At 41.0% G+C, this 22,169-nt stretch overlaps 2 protein-coding genes across 2 annotated transcripts in view; both read left to right on the forward strand.

The window, feature by feature from the left end:
* The window catches only part of OCIAD2 (OCIA domain containing 2), a 1,147,735-nt gene that overhangs the window by 388,193 nt on the left and 737,373 nt on the right, over positions 1 to 22,169 (forward strand). The window lies entirely within an intron of this gene.
* CDS1 (CDP-diacylglycerol synthase 1) overlaps positions 130 to 22,169 on the forward strand; it is a 74,063-nt gene continuing 52,023 nt past the window's right edge. The window contains exons 1-2 of the mRNA XM_050790153.1: positions 130 to 750; positions 21,293 to 21,420. Coding sequence (XP_050646110.1) covers positions 634 to 750; positions 21,293 to 21,420 — 245 coding nt within the window. The 5' untranslated portion in view covers positions 130 to 633. The remainder of the gene's footprint in view (positions 751 to 21,292; positions 21,421 to 22,169) is intronic.

Genomic DNA, 22,169 nt, shown 5'->3' on the forward strand with positions numbered 1-22,169 from the left:
CCCACCTGCCAGCACGCAGAGGCGGGGGCGGGGCCGCGGGCCGGGATCGTGACGTCATCTCGCGGGGAGGCGGGGCTGTGGGAACCGCAGTGCAGCGCAGAGGGGCGGGGCCTACGGCGCGAGACCCGGTGCGGGAGGCCTGGGCAGGGAGAAGTGTGCGGGGCTGGGACCCGCCGGCTCCGAGTCCGGCTCCGAGTCCGGCTCCGGGGGGCTGGGCGGGAGGGGCTGGCGCGGCAGCGGGAGCCCAGCGCAGCGCTAAAGCGGGTCAAGTGTCCTCCTTTTCTCCCCGCCCCTTCTCCTCCTCCCACCTGGGCCTCTGCGTGGAGACGCGCACCTGGCAACCGGAGGCCGCGTCTCCGCCTTCTCGGCTCGCGCCTGGCTCCCCGAGCCTGCCCGGGACCTCCGCCGGAGCCGCGCTCGCTGCAGGCGGCCTCGAGCGCTCTCTCGTTGATGCCGTTTTGGAGGTGACCGGCGCGGCGGCCGCTCTATGGTGGGGCCGCGTTAGTGGCTGCGGCTCCGCGGGACTCCAGGGCGCGGCTGCGAGGTGGCGGGGCGCCCCGCCTGCAGAACCCCGCGCGCAGCTCGGGTTTCGGGGTGCTTGAGGAGGCCACCACGGCAGCGCGGGAGCGGAAGATGTTGGAGCTGAGGTACCGGGGAAGCTGCCCCGGCCCCGGGGAAGCGGTGTCGCCGCCACCCCGTGAGGGAGAGGCGGCCGGCGGCGACCACGAAACCGAGAGCACCAGCGACAAAGTAAGTGGAGCCGCGAGAGGCGGACGCCGCGCCCTGGCTGGGTCCTGGTTGGAAGCGGGACACCTGAGAGCAAGGGTGGGGCCCTTCGAGCGTCAGGTGAGGCTGCAGGCTGCCCGTGCACCTTCCTCCCTGCCTGGCACTGCTTCCTCCTTTCCCAGAGGGGATCGGGACCCGGGATCCCAGTGGCGGTGCGGTTCCCAGGATGACCGCGGCCGCTGCCTGAGATAAATGGGTTACTCAACACGGCTTACAGTTTAGTTTCATCCCCTTCCGGTCCTTTCTTCAGGATCTGGGGCCGACGCTGGAATCAGGATGGAACCTGCCCTCCTAGGGGCTGCAGTTAGTAGCTGCCACCTCACCCCTCTTCTCAGTAGAGGGAACAAAGTTAGTAAGGACTCTATAGAGACGTGCCACCGTCGTGCCACCGGCTCTATCATTTCATTGGATCCTGACGCGGGAGGCTTGGCTTCTCGCGCTATCCCATCTGCAGTTTTATTTTCTCCGTCCTTTTTCAGTATGATAGATTTTGGAGGTTTGAGAGTATCATGCACGTGACATTATAGTAATCTTCCAGCTTCTTTTGAGTACACGGCAGACAGTGCAATTCTTCTGTCTACCAGTAGATTTCATTTAACCCGACACGTTAATTCATGAAGACTTTTCACTCCCTTTTCTATAGATTACTCTTCTTTCACATTTAAGAATAAGTACATGTGATATTACCATCTGTTTAAAGCTAGAAAAGCAGTTCGGGCGTGTTTGGTAATACAGTGGTGCAAGTAAGAACTTGTGAAGAAATGCAGTTTTATGACCTTATGGACTGGATGGTTTGGGAAATTGGGCCAGAGAATAGATTGTTGTATCAAACCATCTGTTTAGAAAATTCCATTTTATTTGAGAAACCCAAAACACGTAAACTGTTTCTAGAAGCCTACTTTGGAAGCAGGCGTTGCCATTTAAATTACAGAAGTGAGGTGAATTGCCCAAGGTCAAGTTCGTGCCTCTTGAAACTAGAATCTGTTCTCCTGATTCCTTTTCTTCTGATTTATGTGGTTGCTGAGACTGGCTGGCAGTTCTGATTTGGGAAGGATTCCACCTGAAAGTTGATGTTGATGAAATTGATGTAACCCAAATTACAAAGCCCTAATAGGAACATATCACATGATACCGCGAAATAAACACAAACGTGATTCTTAGAAACTAAAACTTTAGAATCAATGGAGTGACACTTTTTTCCCCTTACCCTTGATAGTAAGTAGAATAAAATGAGTCTGTAATAGAACATATGTGTCAAGGAATTACCCAAAATATAACAATTTCCAGCTACTGAAGGTTGAAGTTACAAAACTAGAAACAGTGAGCTGAGAATAGTCTTTGTGAAAACTGCCTTGGAAACTAGACCCAAAATAGAATTAATTAGGTTGGGATTTGTTTTTTGTTTTGTTTTTAGCACCGGTATAGTTTAGCATCAAGGAAATACCAGCTTCTCTATGTTGACTCCCTTAACTCGACAAAACTAACAACCTTTTATTAAGATAAAAGATGTTCAGGAAGCCATGCATAAAATACCTTTGGAATTAAGGTTGTTTTTTGTTTTTTTTTTTTAACACCATAATGTATTTAAAATGGAATGGAAACTACTTCTGTGGTGTGATTTGACTCATTAGAACTGTTGTCTCTAGCTATCTGTGACTGGGTTGCCTCGCTGCATATTTATTTATCAGTGCAGTACTGTTGGTTTTCATTAACACATGTCCAGCTGGATTTTGTTTTCTGAAAGTATACTTTGCTATATGTAACCTGTTTTGTCAAGATTTCTTAGACAAGGATGAACATATTCAAACCATATCTAAAATACTGCTCTACTTTTAGAGTTTATCACAAGGAACTTTTGACTTGGCAAGCTTATAGATGTTGAACTCTATCCCTGTCTGTCCTTTCTTATCAGGGTGTGTATTTGAATACACCTATATTTCCAGGTCAAGGGCTATTTTAAAATCAGTTTGCACACTGGAGGCTGGTTAATATTTGGTCAATTCAAACTCATTAAGGGCCTTCTCTGTTCTGTTGCAGTAAAGGCAAAACTCTTGGGGAATTAGTGAAAGAAGTGAAGGAGGTACATTATATTCTGCTATTATAATACACTCCCATGCATTGCCATTTTGTAGTCTTTTAATAATGGTGTTATTATTAACATGACACTCCCTTTGTTCGGACTGGTGACTTGTGCTGAGGGAAGGCTCTGTACTCCAGATAATTAGCAAGTGAAAAAAATACTTCTTACCTGCAGGGGAATGTTCCCAAGTGTTAAATGTTGGAGTGGTACTTGAAATATGACAAGGGACCCCTTCAAGGCACCCCGCAGGAGACACATATGAGTTAGATTTATTAGAAGTCTGTACAAGGCTCATTGTTAGCATAGAGGGCATGCTTGGCCTCTACCTGGAGACTGCCGGAAAAGCTCTAAACGGTAGGTGAGGATTGAACTGGAAGTGAAAAGATTCCTGGGACTCACCAGGTTTACAAGGATTTGGGTTGGGTGTTCTAGGCAAAGGACATGTTGGGTTTTTTCTTGAATCAGCATTCTAGGCAGACGGTTGGAGATACAGAGGAAGAGATAATGAAGGTCCTGAGAGCAGAAGGAGGAGGCATTGCTTAGAGCAGTGGTCCCTAACCTTTTTGGCACCAGGGATCAGTTTTGTGGAAGACACTTTTCCATGGATGGGTTCAGGGGGATGGTTTCAGGATGATTCAAATACATTACATTTATTGTGCACTTTATTTCTATTATTATTACATTGTAACATATAATGAAATAATTATACAACTAGCCATAATATAGAATCTGTGGGAGCCCTGAGCTTGTTATCCTGCAACTATACAGTCCCACCTGGGGGTGATGGGAGACAGTGACAGATCAGCAGGCATTAGATTCTGATAAGGAGCATGCAGCCTAGATTCCTTGCATGTGCAGTTCACAACAGGGTTCAGGCTTCTGTGAGGATCTAATGCTGCTGTTGATCTGACAGGAGGCAGCGCTCAGGTGGTAATCTGAGTGATGGGGTGTGGCTGTAAATACAGAGGAAGCTTCGCTCACAGGCCACCCACCTCCTGCTGTGCAGCCGGGTTCCCAACAGGTCCAGCACCTAACAGGCCGGTACTGGTCTGTGGCTTGGGGGTTCGGGACCCCTGGCTTAGAGGACATCATCAGTAGTACTTAGGAATAAGGGCTGAGACAGAACATGGAGTTTAGCAAAAGATCTAAGTAGAAGCAGGTTTAGGTTGAGGAAATTGAGAGGTGAAATGTTGGTAGTTATTATTATAAAGTGGCAGTGAAAGGAATACAGGATGGCAGCTAGAGAGACAAGAGGATTAATGAAGATTTTTCTTTTCAGAGGAGGGGAGATATATATTTGTATGAAAGTCAAATGAGTAAAGATGTTGAAGACAATGGGTAAGCCCTAGGAAAAAGAAAGCAAACATGGGGTAGAGACTGTGGATTATTGGGATATCCAAGGAAAGGAAAGAGGGATGCATGTCCCTTCCTTAAGAAAAGAAAGACGGAATGAAGGGTGGATACAGGAACATTTTGAAAAGCAGAAAGGAGAAGATCAAGTGTTCAGTGCCTTCAGTTAGTAAAGTAGGAACTCAGAACCAATGAGCTTCAAGGGATCTTAGAAACAACTTGGTTTAACTCAGTTCGTATATATTTGTATATATTTATATATAGTTTGGTATATATACAATTATAAACAATAAATTTGTGTTCAGTTGAATCTTCACTGAGTTTGATAATTCTGTATAGTACTATAATAGTTACCTTTTGGTCATTTCCTATCACATTTCCCAAAAATGACAGTTCAAATGTGTTCCAGTCGCATTTGGTGTTGTGTGAGTGTGTGTTAGGAATATCCCCATTTAATAGCTGAGAAGAAGAAAAACAATGGGAGTGACTTAGGCCTGGGGAGTGCCAGAGGTCCTGTGAATGACCACAGATTCAGCTCGGCAGGGAAGTGGGCTGGTGAAGATCTGATGGGTTGGGTGGGAATGAGCATTGAAAGGGAAAGAGCTAAGACCTGACTTACGTAGAGACCAAGGGAGAACTTCCCCTCCGCCCTCTGAAGACTTGCCAGAAAAAACTGACAACAGGTAGATTAATCGGAGAAATGGCATACAAATTTATTAATGTGTGGGATGGGAGGAGGGAGACAGAGTGATTACCTGAACCCCAGAAGGAGGCACAGAAGCTCGTATACCATCTTGAGGCAAAGGTGGTCCTATCATGTAGATGAAACCTCATAGGGAGCAGCCCTCAGAGAGAATAGATGGTGAATATTTCTTTCAGACCTTTAAAGGTGTCAGACTCTCAGTTAATCTTTCCTAGATCCAGACAAGAGAGAACCTCAAAGAAGGCCAGGTTGCATCAATGCAGATTTTCTCTACAGATGCAAATCTCCCTCACAACAGACGGCTTTGCAGGGCTATTTGTTTGCAGGCCCTCAGAACAGCCATCTCAAAATATGTCAAAGAAGTATAATTTGGGGTGAAATATTCTGATTTCCTTCACTTGCTAGACCCTGAAGTGGGAGAAAAGAGGGTGCACATTGAAGCTGTGGCCAGTCAAGGGGAGCACACGTGGAATAGTGTGCTTTCAGGTGAGGTCCCTGTGTGTTTGTGCATGGGGCTGCTACTTAGAGATTTTGATTTGTGAAGTTGAGGGGAAAGCAATCCAGAGATCATTTAACTTCTGTCCTCCATTTGAGATGTGTGCAGCTTCTTTCATAAATACATTATTATTTTCAAATAAACTTTTAATTTTGGAACAACTTTGATTTATGTAACCACCCCACAGGTTCTTCTTGCTTGCTGCACAGATAGAACTGGTTTAACAACACAGGAGAATTGCAATAGAGAAAAATAGTTTAATGCACACAGAACTGGCTAAACAGGAGACCAGAGTTTTATTACTCAAATTAACCTCCCTAAAAATTTGGAGGCTAGGCTTTTTAAAAGAGAGTTTGGTGTGCAGCAGTTAGAGAATGGGTGCTGCTGACTGGTTGGGGAGGCAAATTACAGGGGTATGGAGAGCGGTCCTTGTATGCTGAGTCCACTTCTGGGTGGGGGGCCACAGGAGTTGCTGGTTTGGCGGACTTACCCAGTCATCAGAAATATAAAAATCTGAAAGTAGTCTGTCTTTTAAAAGGCCAATCTTAGCTTATTTAATAGTGATATTATGTATAGAAGGAATTGTAGAAGTTGCAAATCTTGTGATTTCCAGAGCACTGGCTGGTAATTGTTTACATGTAATCACAGCAAAATTCAGTCCCCTCTCATAATCCTAAACTTGTGACCTGTTGTTAGTTTTATAAAGGCAGTTTAGTTTAGGGAAGAGCTGTTACCATTTAACCTATAAACTAAATTTCTTCCAAAGTTAGCTTGGTCCTCACTTGGGAATGACCATGGGCATCTTGAAGGTTAAAGGCAAGATAGAGTTGGTTAGGTCAGATTTTTTTTTCACTGTTAGAGTTTTTGTAAAGATGGTTGGTTTCATTTACAGAAGCATTACAAAGGTTTCTGTGTACTTTTCACCAACTTTCCCCTAAGGTTTGTATCTTGCATAACCGTGGTACATTGGTCAAAACTTAAGAAATTAACATAGCTATAATATCATCTTAGACTGCAGATACTATTCGGAAATTCACTGGTTGTTCCACTGTCCATTTACTGCCCTGGAATACAATCCGGGATTCAGCACTGCATTTTGTCTACTTTATTTTGTTTTTGTAAAAGCCTTAGTGTGTTTTTGTAAATTACTTTTTCATTTTGGTGCACTTCACTATAGGTTGTGCTAATGTCACCTGTAAGTGTAATGAACATTTTCTATAGTTTTTCATCTAGATCTAAGCCATTAATAAAATATTATGGCTTAGATCTAGATTTCTGGACTACCATTTGGGCTGATACTCCCTAACTGTTGATGAATTATCAGTCAGTATTACCACCTAAGTAATTTTCCATGATTCAGCTTTTATCATGCACAGCATATTCATTTCATTTAATAACATTTAAAAAAAAATGCTGGCTTCCAAAATATCAGCAACCCAGCCAAGTGATAAGACAGAGCTAGGTTTTTAGCTTACTGCAGTGAGGAACACTTCCACGGAGCCTTGGTAGTATTTCAGAGGGGGAGAAGCAAGGTGTAACTTATTTGAGAATTGGAAGTTTGATTTAAGGCAGGTCTTTTATTTTTTATTTTATTTTAATTTTTTTTAGACGGAGTCTCGCTCTGTTGCCCAGGCTGGAGTGCAGTGGCGTGATCTCAGCTCACTGCAAGCTCTGCCTCCCGGGTCATGCCATTCTCCTGCCTCAGCCTCCTGAGTAGCTGGGACTACAGGTGACTGCCACCATGCCTGGCTAATTTTTTTGTATTTTTAGTAGAGATGGAGTTTCACCATATTAGCCAGGATGATCTCAATCTCCTGACCCTTGTGATCTGCCCGGCTGGGCCTCCCAAAGTGCTGGGATTACAGGCGTGAGCCACCGCACCTGGCCTAAGACAGGTCTTTCAATGTGGGGAATTGATTAGGATTGGGTAAGGGTCACAATATAACAGTTTGGGATTGGTGGATAAGCCAGATAAGGATTTTGAGGCAAAAGTTTTCAAAGAGTCTTAGGACTAAACTGTTCGTTGATGCTTCCTTTCAAAGAGTTGATGTGTCTTTTAGAAATTCTTGTAAATAACATGAACTTTAAGCAAGAGTTTCCAGGAATACTCAAGTTATACTAACGAAAGAGTGAATCTAAAGGCATGGTAATGTAATAGTAAGCTCTGTGCAGGTTAGGAATGGTAGTTAACTTGAGATTTCTAAAGAATACCTGAGGGTTGCCACATGAATTTTCACTTGCTGTTTATGATCTTTAAACAGTTCATTTTCTTGTTATTTTGAGAGAGATTACCGTAGAATGTCATCAACTACATCAAGCTTTGGATGTGTACCACAGTGGGTTTTTTGATGCTGTCATGCTGAGGAAAAAGCTGAGGTGCAACATAGAATTTAAAGACAATACCTGAGCCAACTTTAAAGATTTTACTTGAGCCAAACTGAGTACACTGCCTGGGACATACTTCCAAGTTGCCTGGGTGAGTGCCTTGGTTGGCCTTTCTTATAAGCAAGTTTTTAAAGGCAAAAGGGAGCAAGGAATGGGCTGGTACAAAGTTATTTGACGGGAATTCTCATTGCCTTACAGAGGTAATATTGATGAGTGATTGGCTATTCAGTTTTAAAACGTAAGGTATGAGTTACAGTGTCTAGTATATGGTATTTTATGGCTACCTGGTATCAGTGCAGAGCCAACATAGCAAGTGGCTACGTTGTTTAGCTCAAACAGTGAGAGATATGACTGCTGACACATTTTAAACGCTTCTCTGGGCCTGATAATTTAATGAGACTCGTATTCTTCAAAATAAAAGTTTCTTTTCCCTTTTAATGCGAACAATATTTTGTCAAAATATACTGGGGAAAAGTGGGACAATTTAATGTGCTCTGGAAAATTATGAAGAAAAATTAAGATATATACACGTAGTATGAGTATTCTTTATGTGTTTATGAATTTTGTTTTTGTAAAACAGGCTGTCACGTTTCTTCCCAGATAACACAGATAAATACAGGGGTTTGGTGTGTTTGTTTTCCTTTAACCATTCTATATTTGGGGATGTCTTTTCCAAAAATACAGATTTTAGTTCAATGTAAAGAACATAGGTCATTTAGGGAATTATAAACATATTTCTTAAGGCTTGGTTTGGTTCCGTGCATTCAGTAAATACTTGTTGAGTGCCTATTATAAGCAAGACACTGCTTGAATGTTATTTTTTTGTGGCTTTTTTAATACTCTTTGAGAAAAGAAGTGGTGTCAAGATTTGTTTGTTGCTCAACAACTAATTGTAGAATATATTAGTCTCTTGAATTATGGACTTTCACTGCATGGAATAATGATATAAACTAATTTTTTAGTGCAAAATAATTTATAATTTGCAAAATACTTGCTTATACTTAAAATCAATTTTAGTCTCTTAGCAATTATATAGGCAAGGGAGATAGGTTTAGTTTACATACGAGAAAATTGGAATTTGACAGCCTAAATGCCCTGCTAAGCATCACGGTATTTAGAGCCAGGATTTACCTTACATTTTCTAATTTAAAAATGTAAATGAGAAATCAGATGTGTGGTCCTAAATGTATAAAATCAACTAAAACATTAAAAAGAATCTTACTCTGTTACTACCTTGTGTGATTTTGGACTAATTTGGTCTTTTTGAGTCTATGAAATGTTGGCATTGGATTAGAAATTTTTAGCTGACAGCCTGTAATTGGGTGATTTCAGGCACCTAGATTTAAACAGCACTTCAAGTATTTCCTCGCTTACTTATGATCAATTACAAGAAATCATTAGCTTTTATTTCATTTTATAGCTGTTTATATTTTATTTGGTTGAGAAATGTTTCAGAACTTAATGAGAATGACATCACATTTTGAAATTACTCTAGAAATGGAGAGGAAGTAATTTCATTAATGACCAATTTTTGTTTGTTTGTTTTTGTTTTTTTTTTGAGGCAGAGTCTCACTCTGTCACCCAGGCTGGAGTGCAGTGGCACGATCTTGGCTCACTACAAGCTCCCCGCCCCTCCTATTCAAGCAATTCTCCCACCTCAGCCTCTCAAGTAGCTGGGATTACAGGCACGCAACACAAAGCCCAGCTAATTTTTTATTTTTTAGTAAGATGGGATTTCACCATGTTGGCTGGGCTGGTCTTGAACTTCTGACCTCAAGTAATCCACCTGTCTCAGTCTCCCAAAGTGCTAGGATTACAGGCATGAGCCACTGTGCCTGGCCGACCAATTGGTTTTTGATCGTCCTGAGATACGCCAAGTTTATTATCTAAGTATTTACTTATTTTCTTATCCTCAAAAAGAGGTGAAAGATATTTTTCAGGACATATCATTGAATGTTTGCTTAAGACTTTCTCAGAACTATCAAGATTTTAAACTTTTAAAATATGAAATTGAAAGGCACAGGATGAGGGAAAAAAGAGTCCAGTCCAGAATGAGGAGCTCATATCTATGGAAATTATAGCTGCTTTTTGCAAACTTAGCAGCTAAGAAAGCAGTGTTGCTTTTTTGCTTCCTGGCTGTGGTTGCAGTTCCCTCTATTTGCCGGAACCCATGGCCAGCTATTTAAGAGCTTTCTGCAAGGCTGATGTGGCCAATCTGATTTCATCACCTGTGTGGCCCAGGTGGGACCAGACACCTTGACAGTTAAGTTTTGGCTCACTGCTACCTTCCAGTCCCAAGTAGGTCATTTCACAAACAATGTGGGGCTGTCTGTGGGTCAATGAATATTTATTAAGCCCATCTGGAACTTCACATTTTATCTTAATATATAAAAATCCAGATTTGGGAAACCAAATTAGATTTGTCTTTCAAGAGTGTGCTGTTTATTTTTTCACCTACTTATACTGTGCTTGTACTTGAACCGTCTCAGAGTTGAGGCTTTGAACAATTCTGTGGGACACTATTCATTTAGAAGTCAATGTAGATAGTGCCCTGGAATGCTGCATGTGGTAGTCTCATTTATAATAATGTATACGGCTTTTAATAAATATGAAGTTGATACAAAAATGTGTACAAAGTATACAAGAAGATAAGGATACCAGCTAGTGACCTGGGTGGCTTATCTTCTCAGAGGTATTCCTTCCTTGTCTTGATAGGTTTACAACATCTGTTTGCATCCTCTGTCACCTTAAATAATGAGTTTCGAATGTATGATTATTTGATCCCAGAGCTTGAGGATGGCCATTCTGGAGCTTAGATTCAAGTTGCCTTGAGTATACACTCTGATTAGCAGCAGTTACAAGGTTTTTTGTTGTTGTTGTTGTTGTTTTTGTTTTTTCTCCTTTAGATAGAGTCTTGCTCTATCACCCAAGCTAGAGTGCAGTGATGCAATCTTGGCTCACTGCAACCTCCATCTCCCAGATTCAAGCAATTCTCCTGCCTGGGACTCCTGAGTAGCTGGTATTACAGGCGCGCTCCACTACGCCTGGCTAATTTTTGTATTTTAGTAGAGACAGGGTTTCACCATGTTGGCCAGGCTGGTCTCAAACTCCTGACCTCAAGTGATCCACCCGCCTCGGCCTCACAAAGTGCTGGGTTACAGGCATGAGCCACCATGCTGGCCTACCCGTGGGTTTTTAAGGAAAAAAGAAAACGCAGTTCCTAAGTTGTTTAATAAGAATTTAGATTAAAATAAACTATTGATTGGCTACACGTTGTTCTTTGTATCATAAATTGCAGGAAGATAAGGGGTGAGGCAGCGAGTCTGGAACAAAATGCCTTTAAGTAATTGCTCCCAGGCACGGGTGTGGGGTGTGACTGAAGTCCCATACCCCGGGGCCTGATAAATTTTACATGCCTCACATAGCTGGTCAGCTCAGAGCTATTTTTCTTTTCTCACCTCAATCAATATATTGTTTAGTGTAGGGGAGTGAAAACCCTTCCAGGTTTCTTGGCTGGGCTACAAATTAAATTGACATAAGACAGTTAAGAGAAAAACCATTTTTCTCTTGTTTAATTACATATGTCCAAAACAAAACAGGAAAGAAGTGTCAGATTTCTGAAGTTTATATAGCACCCTGAGATACTGAAAGGAATAGGGGCTGAGGCTTCTAAGGGGTTCTGGCCACATAAGTTCTGGGAGGGTAAGGTGAGGAAATGCATGGTGAATAACGGCTGTCTTGTTATGCGGTTAATCTCTCAGGTAATAAAAGCTGTCTCAGAGTAGCCATCTTCCTTATACAAATGCTTTACTAATGTAGATTTCCTTTATAGATATAAATTTCTTTTACGAAATAACAACACTTCAGAGCTACTAATGTGTCTGCAGTTTCTCAGAATTATAATCTTGAAATATACCAAAGAAGTGTATTTTGGGGTGGCATATTGTAGTTCCCTATAGTCATATTTTAGGGTAGTATGTCCTGAGTCTCAATATTGGTTTTGAAGTTTTCTCTACCTTTTTATTGTAACTTTTTAATAATATAAAAATGTTAAAAGGTTAGGACAATGATCTTCAGTATACCTAGGACTTAACTGTTATTAAGAGATTGCTAAGTTTACTTTATCTTGCCATATATACACAGTTGGCTCTCCATATCTATGGGTCATGGCTCACTGCAGGCTCAACCTCCCAAGCTCAAGTGATCCTCCCACCTCAGCCTCCCGAGTACCTGGGACCACAGGCATGCACCACCATGCCCAGATAATTTTTGAATTTTTTTGTAGCGATGGGGTCTCCCTATGTTGTCCAGGCTGGTCTCAAACTCCTTGGCTCAAGCAATCCTTCTGCCTCGGCCTCCCCAAGTGCTCCCAAAGGTGAAGCATAGGACATGAAAACCCTCAATGCATATCATCCAAGAGGTGGCCAAAATCAGTCTGGTGATGGTCAGTTTTTAGGAAAGGGATGCATTGTGAAATTGGCAAGCTGTCATATCAAAATTGCAAAGAGGGAGAGTCCAGTAGCAGCCTCAGATGATTGGCTAAAGGTGATAAAAGAAAGGGTACTCTGTTTCTTGTTTTCTAGAGCTGGTTTCTGCTTACTCCTTCAGAAAGAATTCTGGCTAAAGGTTAATGAGGAAGGGGCCTACTGAGGCATGTCCAACCTCCTGTCCCATCGTGGCTGGAACTCAGTTTCTGAAGTTTCTCTGGTGTCCCTTTGGCCAAGAAGGGGTTTGTTCAGTCAGTTGGGGGGCTTGGGCTTTTATTTTTATTTCTCAATTATTTATAATACCTAATACATAATACATTATGTAAATTCTACATAAATAATTGCATACTGTCGTTGTACAATATAGTATGCTGTATTGTTTACAGAATAATGACAAGAAAAAACTCTACATGTTTAATACAGATGCAACCGTCTTTTTTTTCCGTTTGAATATTTTTCATCTGAGGCTGGTTAAATTCGTGAATATGGAACCCACAAATGTGAGGGGGCCAACCATCCTTGTTTTTTTTGCTCTAAATAAATGCAAGGCAGAAAAGCTGGAGGTATTATTTATCTTAGCCCTGAAAAAGTGATATACCTGTGAGGACCAATCATTAATAAGATCCCTGGTAAAAAAACAAGTTTGGGATGACAGTAATCATTCAGATTTTGAGTGAAACTCCTTAATTTTCTCCGTTCTTTTGTGTAATTCCATGGATTTTTTTTTCTTCTAGTGATCTTTATTCTTCATTTGGAATTTAAGACTTACATACATGAAACCATACAAAGTAGTATGATTTTAATGTATAATAGAAAGGGATATTACTGGAGAAAGATCAGAAGGAGCCAAACATTTAGGAAAGTCTTAAAATGGGCCTTAAAATTAAGTAAGATTTGAAAATTGTAGATGGCATCTTAGGAATGGCAAAAAACAGAGCAGCAATATTGTAGCTTGGAAGACTTGGCCCGATTCCATTTGGGGATAGAGAGATGACAGCCATAATTCCCTCAGCACATACTCACCAAGCTCCTGGTTGCAGGAATGGCCATGGTGGGTGAGACTGCTGGGTGAACAGGCAATCAAAACATGTCATACAAATGTTGGCATGCAAAGAGCTGCACAAAATGGGCTGAGGAGCTCCATTAGCTTCTGATTGCTGCTAAAACAAATCCCTAAAAACTCAGTGTCTTAAAACAATATAACCTTACCTTATGGTTCTGGAGGTCAGAAGTCCAAAATGGCTATCCCTAGGCTAAAGTGAAGATGTCCTGGTAGGACTGTGTTCCTTCTGCAGGCTGTAGGGGAAAATCTGTTTCCTTGCCTTTTCAAGCTTCTAGAGGCTAACTGCATACCTTGGCTGGTGGCCCCTTACTCCTTGCTCAAAACCAGCATCACTGTACCTCTGCTTCTGTCATCTCTTCTCTGACTCTGACCCTCCAGTCTTGCACTTATAAGGACCCTTGTGATTATATTAGACTCACCTGTATAATCCAGGATAAGCTCACCACCTCAAGATCAGTTGATTAGCAAACTTAATCCTGTCCACTTCCTTAATTTTCCCTTGCATTGTATCAACATCTTCACATATTCTGGGATTAAGACGTGAATATCTTGGTGGGGAGAGTGGGGAGGGAAGCATATTTTGCCCATGACAGGCTCCCTGTAGAAGAGTATTCTAGAAATTACATCTAGGTCGATACCTTAAAGATAAATAGGCACCAGTCAGGCAAAGCCAGGCTCAAAGCGGAAGAGCGTAAGTTATAAATAGAGGAATACTGTAGCACAATATTGAGAGGCTGAGACTGTTCACGCTCTGGGGAGCGCAGAAACTTTAGTTTTGCAGAGCCTGGAGTGGCTGGGTGGGTGTGGCCAAAGCCCTGGCTGGAGAGTAAGAGGAGGCTGGGTTTATACCCTGTGATGAGGAGGTGGGTGGATGATGTAATCAGATTTGCGTTATGTTATGCTGAGACACATTTGTTTTTCTCTTATCCAGGCATTGGGATCCACCACAAAGTGTAACTCCTGATTGGATTACTAAGGTGGTGCTCTGAACCAACCAGTCACCTCCTTCGTTCAGTGGGGAATAGAACAGGGCTGCAGAGAAAGATTTAGGGACCAGTTTTTCCCTTTGCAGTTCAAATTTAAACAAATAAGGAGTTTTTATCAATTATAATTAATTAGTATAGGATAGGACCACAGAGCTGATGAATGAGGTAACCAGATTTCTGTCTATAAAATACAGTGTTATGGGAGCAATGGCTCACACCTGTAATCCCAGCACTTTGGGAGGCCAAGGTGGGAGGATCACTTGAGACCAGCCTGGGCAACATAGGGAGACCCTGTCCCTACAAAAAATAACAAAAAATTAGCCAGGTATGGTGGCTTCAGCTGTAGTCCCAGCTACTTGGGTAGCTGAGGTGAGAGGATCAGTTGAGCCTGGGAGGGTGAGGTTATAGTGAGCCTTGATAGTGCACTGCACTCCAACCTGGGTGACCCTGTCTTGAAAGAAACAAAACAGTGTTACTAAGTCCCTTGACCATTCTCTATCTTTATAGAGGTCTTGAGCCTCCTCACTCTTGGTTCACCAAAGTGCTGACTCACTAGGAAGTAAATCAGTTTAGTCCTTCTCCCCATCACAGATAGAAAGCAGTTCCTTCTCTTCACTTCCACTCCTGGGAGAAAGAGAAGAAATCCATGCTTATATGAAAACCGTGAAGAAACAGACAGAAAACGCTGAAATCAGGAACATAGCCTCATGTTCTTTCAAGTAAAACTGTTCAGTTTCAAGATTTTTAAAAGGCTGCCTCCTTTCAGGTGTGGAGCTATATGTCTCTGTGGGTTTCCTTTGGCTTAACTGCAAATCTTAATGCTGAACTGAGCTACAAGGATCAGTGTGCACATCAAGGGACCCTTGACGGAAGAGCTGACCATGGTTTTCTAACTCACTTTTTAAGGGGCCAGTTGTAAAAGAGACAAAAAGTGTGAGTGGTTAATATATTATCCTTTGTTTTATTTTTAAACCACTACTTTACCTCCATTTGTTTATAGACTTCCTTTTGGACCCATCATCTATTTTTAAAATTTTGATTCTTATTTTAATTAATTTATTTTGAGGTGGGATCTTGCTATGTTGGCCAGGGTGGTTTCTAACTTCTGGGTTCAAGAGGCCCTCCTACCTCAGCTTCCTGAATAGCTGGAAATAGCTGCTTGCCACTGCACCCAGCTATTTTTTACTTTAACTGACATAATAGTTGTACATACTTATGGAGTACAGTGTCATATCTTGAAGCCTGTGTACAGTGTGTAATGATGGAATCATCCTCTTGATGAACTGTATCCTTTGTTCCCTGAGCCCCATGTCCTTGTTCTTGTCCTTTCTGTCCCCAGTATTGGAAAGCACCTCAGTTCTCTTTCCTGGACTGCTCTTTAAGAGTCCCCATGAACTATAAATGACATTCACTAAATTGAACACACTTAAAGTGCTATCTTAGCTCAAGATGTTATAACGAAAATACTATAGCCTAAACAACAGGAATTTATTTCTTATAAATCTGGAGGCTGGACGTTCAAGATCAACATGCTGGCCAATTTGGTTCCTGCTGAGAGCCCTTTGCAAACTGACACCTTGCTGTGTCCTCATGTGGTAGAGAGATTATCTCTTGTGCCTCTTCATAAGGGCACTAAACCCATTCATGAGTCTCCACCCTAATTGACTTCATAATCTTACAAAGGTTACCTCCAGATAACATTACATTAGAAAGTTGCACTTCATTGTATAATTTGTTTTTTGGCAGGGACAGAAACATTCAGTCCATAGCAAATATAATTTGGCAAATTTTGACACATATATATATGTATATATGTATATATGCCTATGACTATGAAGCCATCATATAGTCAAGATAATGAGCTAATCTATCACCACTAAAAGTTTTCCCCTTTTTGTAGTTCTTCTTTCATCCCTAGACACCTACTAATCTGCTTTCTGGCACCATAGATGAGTTTGCATTTTCTGGAATTTTATATAAATGGAATAATGTAATACATGTGTGTATATATGTACATATATATGTATACGTGTATATATACATATTTTATGTACATTTTGTCTGGCACCTCTTACTCAGCATAATTATTTTGGGATTCATCCATGTATCAATTGCTCACTTATTTTTATCACAAGAGAATATTCCACTGTATGGAAGTAACATAATTTGTCAGTTTCCCTGTTGGCTATTTGAGTTGTCCCTACTTTGGAGCTATTGCAAGTAAAGCTACCATGAACATTTTTCCACAAGTCTTTGCTTGTATCTACACTTCCATTATCTTGGATGAATACCTAGGAGTGAAATGGCCAGTTCAGTTGTTGGTTGTATATGTAATTTTTTTAAAAACTGTGATACTGTTTTCCAAAGTGGTTGTACTATTTTATATTCTCACCAGCAGTGTGCAAGCCTTTCAGTTCCTCCACATTTTCTCCAAAACTTGGTGTGTTCAGTTTTAAAATTTTACCCATTCTAATAGATGTATAGTAGAATCACATTGTGATTTTGACTTGCATTCCCTTAATAACTAATAATGTTGAACATATTTTCATGTATTTATTTACCATCTGTGTATTACCCCTGAAATGTCTGACCAAATATTTTGTTCATTTATTGAGTTGTTCTTTGTTGAATTTTGAGAGTTCGTTATGTATTCCAGATTACAAGTCCTTTATTAGATATGTGATTTGAAAATGTCTTTAATTCTGTGACTTGTCTTCTCATTCTCTTAACAGTGTCTTTTGAAAGACACTGTTAGTTTTGATGAAGTTATATTTATCATTTTTTTGGTGGATAATAATTTTGTTATCATACTAAGAAATCTTTGCCTAACCAAGGTCTCAGAAAGTTTATGGAAGATTTATAGCTTTATATAAATGTCTGTGATCTGTTTTGATTTAATTTTTATCTGTGGTGTGAGGTATGGATCAAGGTTCTTCATTAAAATTGTGTCAGTACCGTCTGTTGAGTTACCTTTGCAACTTTGTTGTTAATCCATTGACCATATGTATGTAGATTTATTTCTGGACTATTCTTTTCCATTGATTATTTTGTCTGCTATGTCAGTACCACATTGTCTTGATTACAGTAGCTTTATAAGAACTCTTGAAAACAGGTAATATAAGTCCTTCAAATTTAGTTTTTTTCCAAACTTGTTTGGCTCTTCTATGTTCTTTGCATTTTCATAGAAATTTTAGAAGATTTTCTCCAAAAAAGCCTTATGAGGTGTTTACAGAAGAAGGTGATGGTCAGCAAGGCTTGCAGCAGTGAATGAGAATGGAAATGAAGGGAGGCTGGGCACAGTGGCTCACACCTGTACTCCCAGCACTTTGGGAGGCCAAGGCAGGTGGATTGCTTGAGCCCAGGAGTTCAAGACCAGCCTGGGAAATATGGTGATACACCATTTCTATGAAAAATGCCAAAAAAAATTAGCCAAGTGTGGTGGTGCATGCCTTTACTCCCAGCTACTCAGGAGGCTGAGGTGGGAGGATGGCTTGAGCCCAGGAGTCTGAGGTTGCCATGAGCCAAGATCACGCCGCTGCACTTCAGCCTGGGTGACAGAGTAAGACCCTGTCTCAAAAAAAAAAAAAAAAAAAAAAAAAAAGAAAAAAAATGGAGGGAAAGACAAATGACAGACTTGGTGCCGACTGAATGTGTTGGTTAAAGGAGGCAGATATCAAGTGTTAAGGTGATGCCTAAGTTTCTGACCTGAGTAATTGGTTAACTGGATTGGTGGTGGTATCTTCTCCAAAGAAGGAATTATAGAAGGAGGCAGCATTTTGATGTGGAAGAGAGAGAAGTCCATTGCTTATGTTGAATTTCAGATGATGCCAGTGGAAAACCACCTGGAGATGGCATGTTGGAAGCTGGAGACATAAGTTTACAGGGAGTCATCGGTGTACGGGGTCCGTGGGAGATCACATGGTGGTGGGAGAACACAGGTCCAAGACAGAAAGTTGAAGATCATTATCTTTAAATTATGAGCTTGAGAAGAAGCAGCTACGAATTTTTAGGTTTTTTTTTTTTTTTTTTTTTTTGAGACGGAGTCTCACGCTGTTGCCCAGGCTGGAGTGCAGTGGCGCGATCTCGGCTCACTGCAAGCTCCGCCTCCCGGGTTCCCGCCATTCTCCTGCCTCAGCCTCCTGAGTAGCTGGGACTACAGGCACCCGCCACCGCGCTGGCTAATTTTTTGTATTTTTAGTAGAGACGGGGTTTCACTGTGGTCTCGATCTCCTGACCTTGTGATCCGCCCGCCTCGGCCTCCCAAAGTGCTGGGATTACAGGCTTGAGCCACCGCGCCCGGCCATGTTTAGGTTCTTGTAAACATTTTAAATACCTTCATTCAGGTATGGTGGCTCACCCCTATAATCCCAGCACTTTGGGAGGTCGAGACGGGTGGATCACCTGAGGTCAGGAGTTCGAGACTAGCCTGGCCAACATGCGAAACCTCATCTCTACTAAAAATACAAAAATGAGCTGGGCCTGGTGGGGCTTACCTGTAATCCCAGCTACACAGGAGGTTGAGGCAGGAGAATTGCTGGAACCTGGGAGGTGGAGGCTGCAGTGAGCTGAGATTGTAACACTGCACTTCATTCTGGGTGGCAGAGTGAGACTCCATCTCAAATAACTAACTAACTAACTAACTAAATAAATAAATAAAATAAATAAATACCTTCATTCAACGTGCACAATGCTGCATAGCTCTATTTGATCATTAAAAGTATTATAGTACTTCCTTCTTTTCTCTGACTTCCATTCACACTCTTATTTTCCTTTTCAAGTCTGGCATCTTGGTAACAAAGTCTATATATTAAATACAGTCAAACAAGGGCCCCTGTTACTCATTCTCATAATTGAGTAACATTGCTCCAAAATGCCACTATTTGGAAATTATCTTGTATTCTTTAATTACTAGAATGAAATAGACTCCTAGTCCAATTTAAGTTTTTATTTTATGCTTCTCTAAAGGGTATAAAATAGAAAGCAGAAGCTTAAATAATGTAAGTAAAAGCAGGGCAGCCTTGTTGAGGGTGGGGAGGGTAGGGTTGCAGCACGTCACCATTATTGCCAAGTGGGCTTTAAAGTGGCTTGCAGAAAACTTTAGTATGTTGAGGAGTACAACTTGAATGCTAGTCTGGATGGTTTTAGTATTTTATAAATAAGGAAACCAAGGCCTGAGTTCCCTTCAGATTAAGTGATTTGCCCTTTGTCTCGCTGCTAGTTAGGGCAGAGGTAGAATTAGGGCTGGTAACTCCTGATTCCTAGTCTCATGCTCTTTTTGTAGGATAGTGATACTGCCCTAGAGAACCACTTCCATTAGTCACCATCCCCACTACCCCTCACACCACCCCTGTCAATACTCTGGGTTATTAAAGGTGAAAAGAAAATGGCAGGGAAAAAGAAAAAAAAAGCGAAACAAAACTGATGTGTTTCCCTTGTTCCAGATGTCCAAGCTCTGTGGCTTATCAGACTGACAGCAGGTGACATGCCATTTTCTGAGGGGATGTTCTGTCTGGTTGTTTATTAGTTACCATCTCTCTGTATTTAAGCAGCTTCGGGGCCAACTGACTCTTGGTGTCACAGTGGGAATCTGACATTTCTATTTCTCATTTGTCATTTAGGGTACATCGACACATTTAATTTTGTAATTGTATACTTAAAAAGTGAGGGAACTAAGGTTTATTAGTGCTTTATGAAAACTGAAAATACTCCCAAAGGCTAACATTATATTTGGTGAGCCTCCTAATGAGGAATTAGAAGACTTGATTCAATCATAATATTATCTTACTGCTTATTTGAATTTACTAAGTCCTTGGCACTGTACTAAATGCTTCATTTTAGGGATGAAGAAACAGTTCAAAGGGGCAATGACATTTGCCGATGTTTTGGAGCTAATAAGGGCTGAGTTTGGATTGCACATCCTCAACATTCTGAATTGTTGGGCGCTTTTATTCCTAGGATTATTTCAGTCTCTATATCCTGCTCAGTGCTCTGTTTGTATTTGCCTCCAGGGAATATTCTTTTTCCTCTATCCCAGTTCAACGCCCTCACTCCAGTTTCCTCCTCTGTAAGCCATTCTCCCAAGGTGTCTGTGTGTTTACCACTCATAACTGAAGGTTGCCAAGATAGGATGGATTGGGTAGGGCCTGAGGGGGGAGAGGTTGTAGAAGAGGAAAGAACATGGCAGTGGGGACTTATGGCAGAATGAGCAACTTTAAAACTGAACATTAGATGACATTTCTGTTTTGAAAACTGCATTGACCACCCTATCCCTGGAAATTCTGCAGTGACCACCTTTGTCTAAAGGCCTAGAGCTCCCTGCCATCTCCAGCATCCTCACGTAGCTCCTGTACATGCACTCAGTAGTCAGTTTGTGTTTTAAATAACTTCTTTAAAAATCTCATCACCAAATGCTGTTGATCATAGTTTACTTACCAGTAAAATAGAGATGAGGTCCATTTGACCTGCTTCAATTGGGATTCTTTCTCGAGGATCTAATAAAAATGATGGAAGTTGAAATGTTTAAAAATATATGTGAAATGCTACGCTCATGTAAGATATTACTCTTATTGTTGATGCTTTAATTGAAATCAGATTTAAAAAGGGACTCTTAACAGCCAATCAGAATCTACATGGAACTAACACCGGGATCTCCCAGGTAAGTGGCAAAACAATACGTATCTGATTTTAGGGGTATATTTCTGATTTAGAGAATATGGGAGCTTCTTTTGTTTAAAGTTATACTTCATATTATTAATAGTAGATTTTAGCAAAGGTAATCAAACTTTCCTAACAAAGAAGTATAGCAATGCTAAGATACTCAAGATAAATTAATAATTGTTTCTTTGTTTTAGATTATGTAACTGAGATGTGACATACTGAGCAATAAATGAATGTATTGGCAAGCATGTGCTTTTCTAAACATGATTTTGCAAAGTAATTTGTCTTTTTAATTTTAGGAAACAGATATTGATGACAGATATGGAGATTTGGATTCCAGAACAGATTCTGATATTCCGGAAATTCCAGCATCCTCAGATAGAACCCCTGAGATTCTCAAGAAAGCTCTATCTGGTTTATCTTCCAGGTATGATTGGATGAAGATGAGTATATCTTAGTGCACAAGATAGGCTTTGAGGTTATCCTTGTCCATGTAAGAAATCTGGCTTTTTGTAAGTTTTCCAGCTATGGTATTAGGTGGCCAAAGAGGCGCCACCTAATATCTGAGGTATAGTTCTATGTATTTAATGTGTATCCACCCTTAAAACCTTGTGAAGTACGAGAAAACCAAGGCTGAGAGGTTAATTGTTGAAGGCTACAGAGCTAGTAAGATACAGACCGGGGATTCTTGCCTTGGGCTGTCAGATTCTGAAGTCTATGATCTATTTACCACGTAATGTTGCTTTTTCTGGTATTAGAACACCTAATAAAGAAAATTCCATAGTCTCTGTTCCCTATTTTTCAAATGCCAGACAGAAATAGGTATTTTTTTCTTTTTTCTTTTCTTTCTTTCTTTTTTAAATAAGACGGGGTTTCACCACATTGCCCAGGCTGGTCTTGAATTCCTGGACTCGAGCAGTCTGCCCACTTTGGCCACCCAAAGTGCTAGGATTACAGGTGTAAGCCATGGCACCAGGCCAGTATTTTTTTTTTCTTTTAACTGAGTTTAAGATTATTGTCTAAAACTCCACAACCCATTACCATTTTATACTTGTGCAACATTTAAAAATGTTTAATGACCACAAAATTTCAGCTAATTATATTACCCTTCATTGTATACTTTAGTAATATGAATTATAAAATTTATAAAAGCAAAATAAACCTAAGCTTTTGTCC

Source organism: Macaca thibetana, chromosome 5 (genome assembly GCF_024542745.1).
Source record: "Macaca thibetana thibetana isolate TM-01 chromosome 5, ASM2454274v1, whole genome shotgun sequence".
Classification (NCBI taxonomy): domain Eukaryota; kingdom Metazoa; phylum Chordata; class Mammalia; order Primates; family Cercopithecidae; genus Macaca; species Macaca thibetana.